The sequence below is a fragment of the Schistocerca piceifrons genome, chromosome 4 (assembly GCF_021461385.2).
Source record: "Schistocerca piceifrons isolate TAMUIC-IGC-003096 chromosome 4, iqSchPice1.1, whole genome shotgun sequence".
NCBI lineage: Eukaryota > Metazoa > Arthropoda > Insecta > Orthoptera > Acrididae > Schistocerca > Schistocerca piceifrons.
This window is the reverse complement of record NC_060141.1, coordinates 499,338,902-499,357,542: the sequence shown is the minus strand read 5'-3', so window position 1 is coordinate 499,357,542 and position 18,641 is coordinate 499,338,902. Positions and strand designations below refer to the sequence as shown.

Below are 18,641 nucleotides of genomic sequence, written 5' to 3'. Positions count from 1 at the left end.
TTAAATATTACCCTGCACGGCTCTCTAGCTGGTCATATAAGCATAATAGGCATACGACAATGAATCAGTGCTGCAACACTCATGAAGTATACTTAGCATATAACAACATTTACTTAGTTTTGTATTTAAAACTTCTAGATGCTTTTCCCATCTCAAATGCACATCATCCATACGCTCAGAAATTTTGTGTATGGAGTGTGTACAATAGCTCAGTTCCCCGACTCAGCTCTTATGCTGCTGCTAACTTTATGACCGATGTTACTGAAATTCATTCATGCCATTTTTTCCTTGTCTATGACCAAAGTGTTGCCCATAAAACATTTTCCTGACTATTTTATCATCTTAGAAACTTTCTGCTGTAGACCATTCTCAGTGCATCCAATTATAAAAACGTTCATCTCATCGGAAAAAATCACTGTATCTGCTGCCATCAAATGGTTTGACAAATCATTAATGTAGGATGTTTGTTTTAACTTGAGACAACTAAATATCTCTAAAATGAGGCATCATACCAGAAAGCTGTTCTAGGTGAAAAGTTAATATTAATAAAGGAAACATCTGTCTGTGCTACAAATGGCCATCTTCCAACCAGCCCCTTGCATGGAAGGGGTCAACTTCACAATTTTAAATGGGAACCCACCTCCCCCCCCCCCCCCATTTTTACTGTGTATTCGGATTCTACGTCAAAAAATACATATTTTTTACTCAAACTATTATTTCCCAATTGTGTTAAATGACACTGTAATTGACAAATAACAGGTGCGTCTGTTTTTGCAATTAAGAACTGATGCATGAGGTTCTACATTTCATTTAAACATAAATGTGGTAAGTCTTCCACTAGTACCCACGTAGTGGCCAATGCAATAGTTACAGCTGATGGATGGAAACACTTGTTGAAATCAATTACCCTGATGACAGCCAGTGAAATCAAGCGTTCTGGTGGTTTGGGGACTCGATACAATCAACCTCGTAGGGAACAGAAAACTATGTTACCAAGCAAGCAGCTTATTTGATAGAAGTGTCAATGTCTAGCCATATATTTGTATCGTATAATCACATTTGCAACACTGAAGTAATGTCTGAAGTTCAATATCAACCGTAAGAACACAAAAGTCTACATTTACATCACAAATGAAATGTAAAATGAAATTTATTGGTTCTTAATTACAGAAACAGGCACACTTGATATTTGCCGACTGCAGCACCATCTACCATGGTCTGAGTAAGCCACATATAATTTTTGGTGTAGAATCCAAATAAGCAATAAAAAGGGGGTCCCATTTGAAAATACAAAGATGACCCCACCCACACAGGAGGGGTGGTTACAAGGTGACCAGATGTCCCCTTTACTAATATTAACTTTCCACCTAGAACATCGTTTTCATACAGTCTGTCATTTTCAAGATATTTAGTTGTCTCATGTCAAAACAAATACACTGTATATGTCAGAAACTAATGTGGGGCCCTTGTGCACTCCATAGCAAACACAATCAACAACAAAACAGCCAGCCTGATGATAATCATCAGCAGAAGTAATAGCAAATAGCATATGAGAGAAGAGCAATGCTATTGTCGTATCTGGAGAAGGATGTAGTGTAAGATAGTATCAAAGAAACCACTAAGGTAAACAGTCACAAAAAGATAGACTGCTTAGATTCTCTAACATTGCTGTACCAAAATGTCGAAGGTTTGAATAGCAAAAAAGGTGAATTAGAAGTGCTCCTAAAGGATCATCTTAAAGAAGTGTGAATGTTTTGCATCAGTGAGCACTGACTGAGGAAAACAAAAATATACAGCACTGCTGTGACAGATTTTTGAAACAAGCTGCTTCTATAAGCAAGCCTGTAGGTGTATATATGCAGAACAGTAACAAGTAATTTTTCTTTGTATTAAATGAACTTCAAATTCAATCAAATGTACAACTGTGCTGTGTGACTTCAATACAACTTAATAAGTGTGTGCTAAAAGGATTCAATTGTGAACTTATTAAGTACAACCAACCTCCCAGTAACAGTATAAGAAACCACAATAAATGGTGAGGCCAGTGGGACAAAACTGACAAAATATTTAATGACAAATACATATATGAACACGACAATCAGGTGACTGATACTTGGTTTTCAGCTTGCAAGACAGTTCAATTTGTGCTTCACAGTGTGATTAGTAATAACTAGAAAATAAATAACAACTGCATTACAAGAACAGAAATTAATGAAAACAACAACAGGCTTTTCAGCTGCATGTTACAGAAAATAACTTGGGAAAAGGTATCCCAAGGCAGCATCAACAAAGTGTTTGACTCATTTTCAGCAATCAGAAGCATTGTTTGGGTTGCATTGTCATGACAGCAAATAAAAGTAAAGGTAAAGTCAACAATAAAACAGTGCACAAGAAAATCATCAGAAACTCTTACAAAGCTTGATACTGCAGCAGACAAACACAACTTTGAAGCATGTGTAAGAAGGTACAAGAAGGTATACAGGAAAGTTATAGTAACAGCAAAAAAGTTAGCAAATTACTCAACTGTCAAAACTCAAAAAGAAACCAATCTGGAGTACAAATAATAATGCAGATCGACATGGGTTCTGGTGTTTGGAAAGCAAATGGTGCTCTTTACTATTTTGGCATCCCTGAACATGAAAATGATATTCGTTTTTTTCCACCACTAGTTTTCTATGCACACGTACCCCTCCTCACAACCTCCTGCAGAATATTGACTATTACCACTGGCTGCAAAACCCATGTTATGTTGTGTAATTTATCTAAATATGGCAATAGGATGGTGAAGTAGAGAGGGAGAATAAACCCAAAGATGATGTCTGTTCAAAATGGTTCAAATGGCTCTGAGCACTATGGGACTTAACTGCTACGGTCATCAGTCCCCTAGAACTTAGAACTACTTAAACCTAACTAACCTAAGGACAGCACACTACACCCAGCCATCACGAGGCAGAGAAAATCCCTGACCCCGCCGGGAATCGAACCCGGGAACCCGGGCGTGGGAAGCGAGAACGCTACCGCACGACCATGAGATGCGGGCGATGATGTCTGTTATTACCACAGAAATCAACAGTTGATTGAGTGCAAGGGCTAGAAGGAGGTGCTTATGTGAACTGTTTCCTAGTTGTGTTATTTCACTGAAGCTGTGTACAAAGTGTCAGGGAGGCAATGTGTGAATACACTACTCACATTTTGTTACGCATGTGGAACTTATGTGATAAGTATAAAAAGTCTATAAATAACAGAATTTGTGCAGAAGTCATGTTTTACCTGTTTTGGCATGAAGCTCAAAGATCAGAACAAGTTGTATGCTCCACATACTGTATGTCATACAAGTGTGCCATGATTAAGCAAGCGGAGTGAAGGTAGAATGAAATATCTGAACTTTGCTACTTCCATCGTATGGCAAGAAAAGAAGAATTACACCAATGACTGTTACTTCTGTATGATGAAAGTCATGGGAAACAAAAAAAGAAACAAAGTGGTGCCAAGACTGGCAACTTGCTTTAAATATTCACAAATGTAAAATTGTGTCTTCACAAAAAATACAAATACCTGGGAGTAACACACTGTAGGAATACGAAATGGAATGATTACAGAGACTCAGTCGTGGGTAAAGCAGGTGGTAGACTTCAATTTATTGGTAGAATATTGGAGAAGTGCAATCAGTCTACACAGGAAACTGCTTACAAATCACTCGTGCAACCCATCCTAGAATATTACTCAGGTGTGTGGGACCGGTACCAAACTGGACTAACAGGTGATATTCAACATATACTGTGAAGGGCAGCATAAATGGCCACATGTTTTTGTGGATGCTGAAGGTATTGCACTGGAAGAATCTTGAAGATGGGTGTAAACTACCCTGAGAAAGTCTATTAATAAGTTTCAAGAATCGGCTTTAAATGGTGATCCTCGGAATACCCTAATTATTCCCTATGTATTGCTCACAGAGAGATTGTGAGAATAAAATTAGAATAATTACTGCACACACACGCACCCCCCCCCCCCTCCCACCCCCCCCCCCCCCCCCCCCCCACACACACACACACACACACACACACACAGAGGCATTCAAACAGTCATTCTTCCCACATTCCACACATGAATGGAACAGGCAGAAACCTTAATAACTGGTACAATGGGATGTACCCTCTGCCATGCACACCACAGTGGTTTGTGGAGTATTGATATAGATGTAGAAATAGAACAGCAAGCTTAGAGAAGTTTAAAAACCGTTGTGCATCATTTTCTTGGCTAGAATAAGCAGCCTGATTACAAGGAAATAATGTAAGATATGCTACAGTCATTCAAACAATTAGGATGAAGGTTCCCTAAAACTACATTTTCTAATGTCACACCTAGACAATTTCCAGGACAACTGCCCTGACACATCAGAGGTATTTGCTTCTTCTAATTCACATGTCTCCCACATTACTTTTTTTGCCATTTTATTGTTCCATTTCACCTCCACCTTCCTGAAACTGCTTAATTTCACTACACAGAGATTTCAGTTATGATGATGGTAGTGGTGGTAGTGGTGCAAAACCCAGAAGTGCTGTATAAAAACAAGCTTCACAGTCATAAGTGCAATCAATTTAGTCAGAAATTCATATTTTCATGCAAATCCCAGAAAAAAGTCAGGCGATGTTAACCTGTTTAATGGACACAATGATTTTATCATAAAAAAAGAAGAACTGTTGAAAGTCCCATGCAAATTGCTAATTTATTTAATGAATAACATACTATTAGTGCACAAAACTTAATTTAAAATGAACATAATACAGGGTGTAACAATATCATGAAAAGGGAAGTTGCTACTCACGGTGTAGCGGAGATGCCGAGTCACAGATCGGCACAACAAAAAGACTGTCACAAATAGGCTTTCTTTCAGCCAACAAGGCCTTTGTTGAAAAACACACACACACACACACACACACACACACACACACACACACACACATTATTGAAGAAAGTTTTATCGTGAATTTTTATTCCATTTGTTGTGTGTTGTCATCGCTAATGGTGGCGGTAAGTGACAAATTCCACATAAAGTGGATGACCTTTTTAGCCTTTGATTACAATTTGGAAGTAGTCATTTTTCCAAGTGGGTAGTTAGTTTTTGGTCAAGCACATGTACATTCCTGAGTAGTAGTTGCAGTAAAGTTGATAGAAGGTGTGGCTGCTTATACATGCGAGTCTGCCTGTGATGGGGTATGAAACAGAAGGTGGCACACAAGTTTGTAGAACAGACAGTGTCGGCTGCTGTGTAAGAGCATGTGAACAACCTAACTTTTGACACTTAGCAGAGTTTTTGGTTATTTTTCTTTGAATGCTGTTCAATGTAACATAGATGCTGTAATCAGAAATACATGGCACTAAATCTACCGTGCTATGCTGCTTTGATACTCCTCAAGACTACGTGAAACTTGGCATCAGGGTCTTGAGCACACCTTCAGTTGTGCACATTTTAAGCACCTTTTGAGCATATGCAACTGATGTGACATAATTGCCTTACAGGCTACATGCATAGAGATTGAATAAACAACGTGCACGGTTCACAGTAGGCAAAGTTCACCACTCAACTAGAAGTTTACACCAATGCCACCAGGTGGAGACTCCTCAGATACGCCAGTTCACTCTCTGTATAGTAAAATTAGATCAAATGTCTGTATATGTTATAGTTATACTGACAGAAAAACCAATTTTGTGGATTTCTGAATGAGTTATAATATATTAAGTTTTGACTTTTATCACATAGTAATCCATTTGAGGCACTGAGAACGATAAAGCACAATGTCATTAATTCTGAGATTTTAGCATTTATTCATGCTTCTAAAATCTGTCGATCTTACAGTGAGTCAGGTTTAACTGTGATGTAGGCCCACACTGTATATATAAACAATCACAAAAAGCTGTTTCTCTGGTTTGTCTGATATTCACTTAAATGTGGGATCGATGGCAGTGTGCTCTTGATCCTTATGATTTTCAGCGCCTCATTTGTATTCTAATCAGGTGACCATACTGGTAGACATTACTACCTGAATTTAATCACTTCAACAAATGGCAGTTTGGAGTTGGTTCTTTACTGTGCTGGAACCGGCTTTCATGTGCAGTGTCAACTGTTGAATCTGTTTATGCTAACACAAAAGAAAATTATCAGGATAAGTTAATTGCAAAGGAACTAAGGTCTCTCTGACCAGTCCGTTGACTCAGAAAGTCACGATATCTGATAATTGTGCCTACAAATGAACATTTAATGAAGAAGTGTATAATAAGCATAAGTAGTTGTGTAAGTGCAACATAAGATTGTCCTGGAAGTTAATTCGTGGACTAATACATATGTTAAGGATCTTACACATTTGTACAAAAAAAAAATAAAATAATAAAAAAAAAAACATGAAACCTGCCATTACACAAAAATGCGAAATGGGGAGTAGCGAAAGCTTAAACATTATTTCGTTATTGCCTTAAACTGCTCTTACTTACATACAAAACAACAAAATTCCACATAAGAGTTCTTTCTTTTCAAACAAGTTATGCATATTGTTATTATTATTATTGGCAGCGGCTGTAGGTTTATCAACTTGTTAATAAGCAAACTGCTATACAGAAGATGCTAGTAACTCCACACTCTCAAATTTATGTGGATCTAAAAATTTGTGAACACCCAGGATGTATAATCATGAGCAGCCACTGGGAACAGGTCTTGCACCGAGTGCAGCACCGCAGTGGTTAGCACAATGGACTCGCATTCGGGAGGACAATGGTTCAAACCCGCGTCTGGCCATCCAGATTTAGGTTTTCCGTGATTTCCCCAAATCACTTCAGGCAAATGCCGGGATGGTCCCTTTGAAAGGGCACAGACGAATTCCTTCCTCCTTCTTCCCTCATCTGATTGGAGCAAAGGCCTCACTGTTTGGTCCCCTCCACCAAATCAACCAACCAACCAACTAACCAACAGGTCTTGCACCTGGTTCTTCCATGGGAACATTATACATGGAACAGGGGGTTAGAAGTGGGAGAGTACAATAAGAGAGATTCAAAGCCCTGGTGTAGAATATGATTTAGTTGTACTAGTCCTGGGACTAGTGATTGACAAACAGGTTGCTCCTCTGTGACTGATCGACATGATGTATTATTAGATGTGTTCAGAGACATGTCATGGAAGGGTTGTTTTGGTCGGTATTAAGAGGTTACGTCCAGTCTGTTATGGCCTTGACAAGACCTCTCAAGCACCCTCACCATGCATAAATCAAATATGTCTTCAATGAACATGAACCAGATGACGCATCTGTGGTTTTTTGTCGCTAAAAAAGATTTCCCAAGATGGTCTATCAACAAGTTGTCATAGCATAGATCCATTCAAGTGTTCCCTGATTTCAATCTGAGGAATTTGTTGATAGGTGGTCCGCTAAAAAAGATTTCCCAAGATGGTCTATCAACAAGTTGTCATAGCATAGATCCATTCAAGTGTTCCCTGATTTCAATCTGAGGAATTTGTTGATAGGTGGTCACGTTTGGACTCAGCTTGGGACTGGGAGAAGCCATTTTCAACAGTAGTGGGACCACATGTATTGGAGAGTTTCATTTGGAGAGAAGGGGCACCCGCAGTTAGTGTCTTCGATGAAGGAGGATAGGCTACAGGCAATAGGTTGAAGGCTTTAACTACATGAGAGTAGAATCTTTCAGTGAGAGTGCAGTAACCAGTCGTAATGGGATATCATGGATGGTTGAGCTTATGGCTCTTGGGAAGCATGGAAAAAATGGTTGCCTAGGGTGGTTGGAGAGGGATAGATTCTCTTGACTTTAATCAGTTGATATTCCACATTTCACAATTCAAGTATGAAAAATGTTGATTGTTCAGACAGCCTGCAATCTGTTTCTGGTGAAATTTTCTAAACAGAAATATTGTTATGTGAAACATGGACCCAAAATACCATTTATGATAGCAGGATTATGAGCAAGAACCTTTCAAATGAAAGAATATTTCTTAAGCACACACAAAAGTACAGATAGACCTCCCCAAACAGCTGTGCATGCTGAAGCACTGCTTCTGGGACGAGGAGGTGTGCTGGTGCCAGATTGAATGTGTCTGCTGGATTAACAACTAGGGTCGATGGCCGGCCAGCTTGGATGCAGTTTCTAGGTGGTTTCCCATATCCCACTAGCTGAATATCAGGCCGATACTGAAGACCCACCTCAGTTACATGATTTGCAAACATTTTGCTCACTTTCAAATGAATGACACCATATGCAGACAATCTGGGTTCACATTGTCTGGCCTGGGGAGTAATGGAGTGGCGACAGAAGGGTAACTGCCCACCCTTTAAATTAACCATGACAAATCTGTTAAATGTGCTGGCCCTATGCCAATGCAGGACAAAGGCACAAGAAAAAGATGATTTCCCAAGATGGTCTATCAACAATCTCATGAAAGTAGAGATGAAACTGAAATGCCTGCCTCAAGATGACACATTGTCAATTTAAGGTGTTGAATCAGGTGGTCTATCACACTCTGCATAGACTAAATGGCATAACTCGGAACTCAGAGAGGCTGTCAAGTGTTATGAAACCTCATCAGCTTGCATCTGTCTGTAGCCATACTGTATAACCACATTACAGAAATACTTCACTCCCATCAGGCAGCCTGATGCACCATTAAATTGTGAAAATGGGTCTACAGCCTTTTTGGTGATTTTATTAGGTCAATGATAATTGATACAGAAGAGCCATGTGCCATATTTCTTCTTCACAAGGATCACAAGGGAGGATCAAGGTCTAACAGAAAGTTCCATCGGAGGATAACTCTAAGGCCAAATTCTGGTAAAATGACAAATTTGAAGGGCTGTGTTCTATACTTTATAGTTGCTCTAAAACCACAGCTTCCCATTGGTTGGATGAATTTTCCATTTACAATCATCAGTACAATGGTCTTCAAATCTCAGAACACTGTCTTTTTCACCTGGCATCAATAAACATCTATTACACAGAAAATGATTCCCTACCATCCACTAGTGCCTAAATAGATCGGTTCTTGATGAGAAATGCGATTTCCTGTCATCTTGACAAATGTTATCCAAGGAGGATTTTCATCTGTAGCTGCCTCACCTTCATAAGATAATAAAAAATGTTTTCTGACAGATCAGTGTTATTTATCGATAAAACTGTTGCATTCTTGAGCCCAGTGGTTCTCAGTATACAGTCAGGGGACTCGGCTGACACCAGCATTCTATATACTATTATACACAGCACCAACACCAATAAATATCAGTTTCATTGCAATACCCAGACCACGTATAAATACTGATGAAGAGTCATCTTTTGACATTTTACACATGCGTCTAGTATGAACACACATATGTTTATCAATAAAGAAATTGGTGGATTGGTCGGTCCTTGTGGCAGCCCATGAAAGTGGTTTTCCTGATTTTGGCAACTAGATCAGTGGGTGGAATCTCTGTATGGTGGAGGTGGTGAACAATGGCATGACGTTGGAGAGTAATCTCTACCAGGGGGTATGGCAATGGGCTTCGCCTCGCAGGCTGGCTGTAGTTATCAGCAGTTGACTCATGTGTGTGGAATTACTTTGTTGTTTGATGATGTGCAGTGTATTAGTCATCAAACACCTTTCTTCTTTCTTTACAGAAGCATATGACATGAACTTTGTGTCCCCAATGGAAACTTACTAGTATGTTGTCCTCTTTCCTGAAAACGTCCTTTTTTCTACATAGTGATCAAATTGATGGGGAATCAGTTTTATCTGCATCATCGAGAACTTTGGATGTTTCCTGACAGTTGCAGCACATGTTCAGGGTCTCCATTTCCATTGCTCAGTGTTGGCTTATCTTGCAGAAATCAGTGGCACATAATGCTGATCATCATCTTGTTGCGGCTGGGTTCGACAGTCAACACTCATCTAGCCATCTGGGTTGGATATTAAAAGATGTCATAAATACTTGTAACTCTTCTCTTACTATTTTTCATGTAGTTTAGTACGACTTTTTGCCTGTTCTATGGATTGTGTTCATGACGCTCACAACGATTCGGAATGTAACAGAAAATTTACAAATAAAATGTTTTCTCTTTGAAATTATTCCTAATTTCTAGCCTGTTACATGAATGGATTTTGTAATCCAAAACAAAATTTGATAAATGTGACACATCCACAAAATAACTATCTATTTAGGCAGTGAAGTAACGTCCTGATGGTCTTCTATGACTGCCTTGGGTATAACATTCAGAAGTCTGTTTATCATCGTTTGGAATACTCTTGTGGTGCATTACCTTGATGTGATTGAACCACTTGATGAAGTCCTCTGTCAAGTAGAAGTAGACATTGGTTAGGAACACTGTGTCATCTCAGCTGTCATATTTAGAGACACGGTTGATTCCCTTTAGACCTTTCATCAAACCCTGACTTACTGCTTTTGAAAACACTTCTAGGTGCCTTATGTGCATCTGACTCACTGACACTTTTGTATTAATTGATTCCTTTATGGTTTGGTGCATAGAAAGACTGTACTACTTGTGCTCTGGTAGGTGCCTGTGAAGCACATGTCTTTTGCACAGCCTTATTAAAGCCATGGTAATGTCAATATCCAAGTTCCCTGACACTTTCACCACACTATGTCATGTACAATCTGGAATCAAATACCAATCATGTGTATACACCTACTTATACATACATACAATGTTCTAGTTGCGCATAGGACAATTGGCTCTTTCTGTCAGAGACAGCCATCTTAGTGGAGTCATGGAAAAATCTGATATCAGTGGCAAGACAGACAGATTTAATATCTGCTTCTGGAAACTCAAGTAAATGTATGTAATGATAACATCACAATATTTAAAATGTCAATGATTTTTGCTTTATATCCAACAAAAAGGACAGCTTTCCTCAATGAAGCAAACAGAAAGGAAAACTTATTTCTGAACATATAGTAAAGTTGCATGTTACCTGAACTAAATAGCATCTAAATTAATTATGTCCTAGAACTTGATGGAGAACCCCAATTTTAACACAATTACTGAGGTTCTCTAAGTCATGTCACTCTTTAGCATTGTGTCAAACCTGCTGTAGGTCACCCAGTTGCTAGTTCTCATACAAAACAATTTCTTTCTCTGAGGACTTTTCAAAGACTGTTTTACTACCATTTACGACAATGGGACAGCAATTTTATGATCAGATACTACATGCTGTACATGCCATTAGTGTGGACTTGTTACACAGTGTCAGGGATTAATTTGTTATGACAATATTTTCTGCATGACTCATGGAGCACACAAAAAATTCATCTCACATGCCAAAACTTTAGTAGTAACCACCACTGACAGTGTACAATATAATCACAATATATGGGTAACCATGTGATTTTTGGGTATATATGAGGTGACAATTCTGAGAAACAATGGCCATCTCAGATTTCTACAGTGACTATAATTTTCATAATGCAGTTGCAGTCAACAAAACAGAACTGCAAACTGTAAGTGAAGATAAGGATTTGCAGGACGATGAAGCCTATAAGGAATATGTAGCATAATCATTACTATGCACAAATCAGAAACAATGTAGCACATCTCTAAATTACATTAATTATATTAGAAAAAAGTGTAGGTGACCATGAATTCTACAGAGGATACCTTAAGAAAGCCATGATGTGCTTAGGAAAATATGTTTCAGTTACCTCACAGATTTACAAGTCTGTCCCATTATATCTTGTAGCTTATGAAAAATATTACAAATTGACTAGATATCTAGTTTTATGCAGAAACTAGATTATGATATTTCAATGTAGCAAAATCTGTTTATATTAACTAGGTCACAATTTATATTGTTTATGAAATATGCACCATGACAAAGATATATTACATGAGGCATGCAATTACCTATATCTCTGCTGCTTTCATTTCTACGAAACAGCTTTGTAAGCATGTTGAGCACAGAATTTTTTCGGCTTGTTCGAGGCCCAGAGAAACTGCTGGATATAGAACCTGCAGACCCACTCTTCAGACGAATCATTCTTGTCATTTTCACTGGCTGGGTCTCTGTTCTTGATCCAGAATCTCCTTGTATGTCACCATCAAGCTAAAATTAAAATTGAGACCAAATACTTAATCAATGTATTGTAAAGTCATCTATTTACCCTATCCAAACAATATGGAAGTATTGAACGAAATAAATAGTTGAATTTCATGGTAATGCATACTGCCTTTCTTTTTTTATGTTTTCATAAGTTAGCAGTCTTTTTGGCACAGATTACAGCACAAACACAAGAGCAAATTCTCTCTAACTTCTCCACTAATCAAACATTGTAACCTTATGCTATTTGGATTTTTCATATTTATAGTTTTAGTTAAAACACAAAGACATATTTTGAATGGTGCACTTTTTTCAGGTATAACCTCAATGCAATAAGAGATTATATATTATATACAATATATATACTACATGTAAGAGATTATATATTATATATGAAGACACCAGTCTGAGGATTACATTTTTGTAAAGCATGTTTTCATTCAATGTAACACAGCAGTATACTCTTTTAAAGAAGTTGTCTGCAATGGTTACCTCTGCCTGTTGAACTTGACTCACTCCACATCCATGAAAGCTTTTCTTCATGATGTGGTCTACCGAACATAAGGTGAGAACGAAACAATGAATTAACTAGTTTGAATGAACAAGTTTCACTGGTCATAAATATGGAAATGTGGCATTCATGACTCACTATATGCCACATAAGAAATTCAATGTGATAAACAGGCTAAAAACTTCCATCCGTAGCTAACACTGGTAACAGATTCTAGCGTCATGGTACCTGATCCAGAGGTCAGTGCCAGCATAGAAGAAATTTTCATCATCAGAACCTGGCTGACATGGTTTGCATTTTCAAAAACAACAAGATACATGCCAATTTCCTGAATAAAATGCTGAACTCTCCACAATTATTCATCATGTTAAGAAATGGGCTACTCTAGTGATTCATTTGTAAATTAATGATACTGAGTTTGGTGGTACCCTAGATGCTATTTGAGAGGAGCAGGTTATACAGCAGTACTTGGTTCGAGTGTCTCCTTTCTCTCACACGTGATGCAACCAAGATAGTATTTTGTCCATCTTCAGCACCTATAGTCATGTACAGGGTGAGTCACCTAACATTGCCACTGGATATATTTCGTAAACCACATCAAATACTGACGAATCGATTCCACAGACCGAACGTAAGGAGAGGGGCTAGTGTAATTGGTTAATAAAAAACCATACAAAAATGCACGGAAGTATGTTTTTTAACACAAACCTACGTTTTTTTTTAATGGAACCTCATTAGTTTTGTTAGCACATCTGAACATATAAACAAATACTTAATCAGTTCCGTTTGTTGCATTGTAAAATGTTAATTACATCCAGAGATATTGTAACCTAAAGTTGACGCTTGAGTACCCCTCCTCCACTGTTCGATCGTGTGTATCGGAGAGAACCAAATTACGTATGGATCCAAAGGGAACGGTGATGGACCTTAGGTACAGAAGAGACTGGAACAGCACATTACGTCCACATGCTAACACCTTTTTATTGGTCTTTTTCTCTGATGCACATGTGCATTACCATGAGGGGTGAGGTACACGTACACACGTGGTTTCCGTTTTCAATTACGGAGTGGAATAGAGTGTGTCCCGACATGTCAGGCCAATAGATGTTCAATGTGGTGGCCATCATTTGCTGCACACAATTGCAATCTCTGGCGTAATGAATGTCGTACACGCCGCAGTACAACTGGTGTAATGTCGCCGCAGGCTGCCACAATACATTGTTTCATATCCTCTGGGGTTGTAGGCACATCACGGTACACATTCTCCTTTAACGTACCCCACAGAAAGAAGTCCAGAGGTGTAAGATCAGGAGAACGGACTGGCCAATTTATGCGTCCTCCAAGTCCTATGAAACGCCCGTCGAACATCCTGTCAAGGGTCAGCCTAGTGTTAATTGCGGAATGTGCAGGTGCACCATCATGCTGATACTACATATGTCGATGCGTTTCCAGTGGGAAATTTTTGAGCAACATTGGCAGATCATTCTGTAGAAACGTGATGTATGTTGCAGCTGTTTGGGCCCCTGCAATGAAGTGAGGACCAATGAGGTGGTCGCCATTGATTCCGCACCATACATTTACAGTCCACGGTCACTGTCGCTCTACCTGTCTGAGCCAGCGAGGATGTCCACGGACCAGTAATGCATGTTCTGTAGATTCACTGCCCCATGGTTTGTGAAACCCGCTTCATCGGTAAACAGGTAGAACTGCAATGCATTCTCTGTTAATGCCCATTGACAGAATTGCACTCGATGATTAAAGTCATCACCATGTAATTGCTGATGTAGCGACACATGAAACGGGTGAAAGCGGTGATGATGTAGTATGCGCATGACACTACTTTGACTCAGTCCACCGCCTCTCGCAATGGCCCATGTACTCATGTTGGTTCATGGCAACAGCAGTTAACACACCAACTGCATCCGCTTCTCCTGTGACAGGCCTGTTACAGACCCGTTTGCGTGCTATGACCATACCTGTTGCATACAGTTGGCGGTAGATGTTTTGCAATGTGCGGCACGTTGGATGCTCTCTGTCCGGGTACCGTTCTGCATACACCCTGCAGGCTTCAGCTGCATTTCGTCGACACTCGCCATAGATGAGTATCATCTCCGCCTTCTCAGAGTTTGAATACACCATGGTCACAGTTCCTACAACACTACACTATCACAGACGTCTGGTAACACGGTGTACTGCAGTTGGTCTGCATGCGGAGACGAATGCAGAATAACAATAGCAGCAAGCACTACATGCGGACACTGAGACAGCTAGACCAAACCACAACAGTGCACTACAGCCACACTCGTAAACACGGTCGTCATCGTAAACATGTCCCTGCAGATGCTGCTCGCCGACCGTGGCCCGTGTTTGTTACAACACGCAACTGAACATCGGAGGTTTCAAGCATCAACTTTAGGTTACAGTATCTCCGGATGTAATTAACATTTTACAATGCAACAAACGGCACTGATTATGTATTTGTTTATATGTTCAGATGTGCTAACAAAACTAACGGGGTTCCATTAAAAAAAACGTAGGTTTGTGTTAAAAAACATACTTCCGTGCATTTTTGTATGGTTTGTATTAAACAATTACACTAGCCCCTCTCCTCACGTTCAGTCTGTGGAATCGGTTCGTCAGTATTTGATGTGGTTTACGAAATATATCCAGCGGTAACATTAGGTGACTCACCTTGTATAATGAAATAATAAGCAACCAGTTGCATAAAAGAAATTCAATTTCTTTATTGGTTTCGATCACTTAGTGCCCTTCTTTAGATCGATATGCCTATCACATTATTTGCGAGTGTCATTGCCATGGTCATGCAGATCACAGTGTCTGCGCTTCTTTGTATTGGTTTTATGCAGACACTATGAACTACATGACCATGGCATTTTGCTATATGCACTTTATTACTAACAATTACAAATAAGAAGGGCACTAAAGGCCTGAAACTGGCGAAGAAATTAAATTTCTTTTATGCAACTGGTTGCTTATTATTTCATTATGTACAACCAAGCTAGCATACACTACTTGCAATAATAACTTTTTCCCTGTCTTATTCGACAGAATCAACAGCTTGAAAAATATATGAAAACAAGAGATCAATTTCTGCTTCTTCATTTGCTGACCTTTTACATATCACTAATTCATAAGTAGGCACTCTGAATCTGTGCCACATAACAGTAAGTCTTATTTATGAGTCCCACATTTACACATGTTGGATTTATTGAGACAAACCACAGAAAAGTGGTTATTTCTTCTCAAATTTTCTTTGATCCATTTCTATAAATGGCTAGGATGTGGCTCCATATTCTAACATTTTCCCCCTTCCAGATTTGGTCAAACTATGGACTGCATTGAACTTAAGGCTTCATAGCCTTTCTTTTCCTTCTCCCAAGGACCTCTTCATTCTTTCACTTCTTTTCTTTCTCTCCAACACTGAAAAGTAATGTATAGACTTCCCAATTAGTGGTTTCTCATGGAATGATTTTCTGCTGTTTAAGTCAACGGTTCCTGAATTATTCTTTGTTCTGGATATTTCTAGAATAATATCAATTTCTTGTACATCTCTTTTGACCTCTTTTATCCACTTACAAGTAGACTTCAATGACGAGCTTTACATTTCCTTAATTGGAGCTTCATAGTTTAATTATACTATTAACAGTAATATGCCTCTTTTTGGCTTCAATTAATAAGAATAAGAATAAGGGTATTTTATTTACCAATCTTCCAGGTCAAAACTGACTGCAATATTTCACTTCTTATTCTATTTAAGGTTGATTGATTATATCAATACTTTTTGAATGCAACCCAAATGTTATAGTTAACTATATCTAATTTAAGATCTTTTTCCCATGTCAGTTTTTGTCCATTCTTACTTTGTGTCCCTAAAATTTCAACCATTGTTACCACATTGTGTCTGTGATCTTTTTGGTGTATTTGTAGAGCTCCTCATTTTTCCTATTCTTCCAAGTTTCATCAGTAGACTTCTGTGGTCCCTAAAGAGAACCTCATTTCCTTCTTTTCAAGTTACTCCAACTGTCCCTTTTTATTTAAAACAAGACAGTCCAAAGCATAGAGTTCTTCTGGTTTCGTAACCGAACTGTAGCACCTCATTTCGGCCATGCAGGATATCACTCTTTTGTTTTACTTGTTCTGTCTGTCTGTAAGCAAAGTCTAATTTTCTGGCTCTTCTCTGACTGCCTCTTTACTCTGCCCCTTGTGTTGGATCTACACTCCCAAGTATTTTAATTTATCTGTCCTTTAATCTTCCCATATTTTACCTCCAAGTATTTTGCACCTTGGCATCTGTGTTTCATATATTTTATCTTTTCATACAAGACTTTGAGGTTTCAAACAAGATCTCCAACATTCTTCGTGCACCCTTCTACTTTTTGGATGAAAGGGCAAGGTCATTGGCAAAAGCTAAACACCTGATTTCCAGCTTATTTCCTTTCTCCCCAAGGTGTATTCTGATTATTCCTTCCAACTTCAGAGTTTCTTCCCACAATTTCATTATTTTCTCCTAGGTGATACAGAAAATAAATGGAGATGGCCCGTCTCCTTGACTGACTCTCATCTTTGTTTCAAAGGGCTCTGTGATTTCTCTAAAAATCTTAACTTACATGATAGTGTCAACCATAGCTTGCTTTGCAATTTTCCCTTGCTTTTCTTTCAATTCAGAATTCCTCTGAAACTCTAAATGAACCATGTTTTTAATTTGAGTTGTACGGATTTTTGTAGTTGACAAAAATTACTATTGTGTTGTGGCTTCTTATTGATAACAAAGTTGAATATCTATACCACGCATGACCAGTTGTTTCAGAAAGCAGCTTTACATTCTCCGATGAGGTGATAGTGTTCAGATATTCTCATCAGGACTTTGGAGGGTATCTTATAAACAACTGAGATCATGGAGATTCCTCTGCAGTCATTTGTATCCATTTGGTTACCTTTCTTATGGAGTGGATGTGTAGGTGCACATTTCCAGCCTTTGGTATCTTTCTAGTTTTCAGGTAGAGCATTCCATCTGCAGTGACTTGCCCTCCAGTCTTCAACATCTGCCGCAACACCATCTTCACTTGATGTTTTTTATCCTCAAGCTCCTTGATTACCTGTCTGATTTCACCTAGGTTTCGTGGCATGGAACCGAAATTATTGTGGATTTGTTTCTAGTTATCTAGGCTTTCACAAGACTCTTCACAATTTAGCTTCACTTTAAGTAGTTTGCCAAGAGCTGATTGCGTTCTTTGTCATTAGTATCTATGCTTCCATCTGTTCACCTTTAGCACAGGCTTTGTCATTGATACCCCTGTAGTAGTTTTTCGATGGTTCTGTAAAATTCCATGATGTTCTTTTGAACTCTCCTTCCACCTTTTCCACTCCCATTGTTTCTTTCCTTCCATTCGTGAAGTCTTCCCATTTTTCCTCTGTCTTGTCAGAGTCTCACCTCTTCCAGGATTTTAATCTTCTTTCAAGTGTTTCACCATAATTTTTATTCCACCACCTGTGTTTTTGGATGCCTTAGCTGATTATTCTTTGATTTCTTCACAGCTGTACATCTCTGTATTAGACACATTATTGAGGTACTTATCTTTGTTTTGTTCAGTGACCCTGTGTTGATTCTAGGTTTCTTATCATCTTCAGCTTTGGTCTGTTTGGATGAAAAATTTAATACGAAGAACATCAATGGAACACTGTGTTCTGTAAATCGCTTCTTGATGTAAGCCTAAAAGGATGTGGAATGAGTTAAGTAAAATATTATAAAGGAAGGCACACAACAGTAAAGGGAGACAGCTGCTGAAACTTTTTTCTTAATATTAGAACAACAAATGGAAGTAGATAATATTAATCCACAAGTAAGTGACCTGCAAATAAATAAAACATTCTGACAGTAGAATGCTTGACAGCGACATCTGTCTGTGTGTCTTATTTAAACTATCAGCAAGAATAGAGAGGGAAAGCCCTTGTTCCCTTGTACTTTCTACCACAGTTGTTTGCCTATTTGATGATTAAATGAAAAAAAAAATCGAAGTAACACTGCCT

The 18,641-nt window shown here is 38.6% G+C and overlaps 1 protein-coding gene across 3 annotated transcripts in view; it reads right to left on the bottom strand.

The window, feature by feature from the left end:
• LOC124795301 overlaps positions 1 to 18,641 on the bottom strand; it is a 558,174-nt gene that overhangs the window by 42,659 nt on the left and 496,874 nt on the right. For all 3 annotated transcript variants that reach the window (XM_047259263.1, XM_047259265.1, XM_047259264.1), the window contains one exon: positions 11,890 to 12,088. In XM_047259263.1, the coding sequence (XP_047115219.1) occupies positions 11,890 to 12,088 (199 nt within the window). The remainder of the gene's footprint in view (positions 1 to 11,889; positions 12,089 to 18,641) is intronic.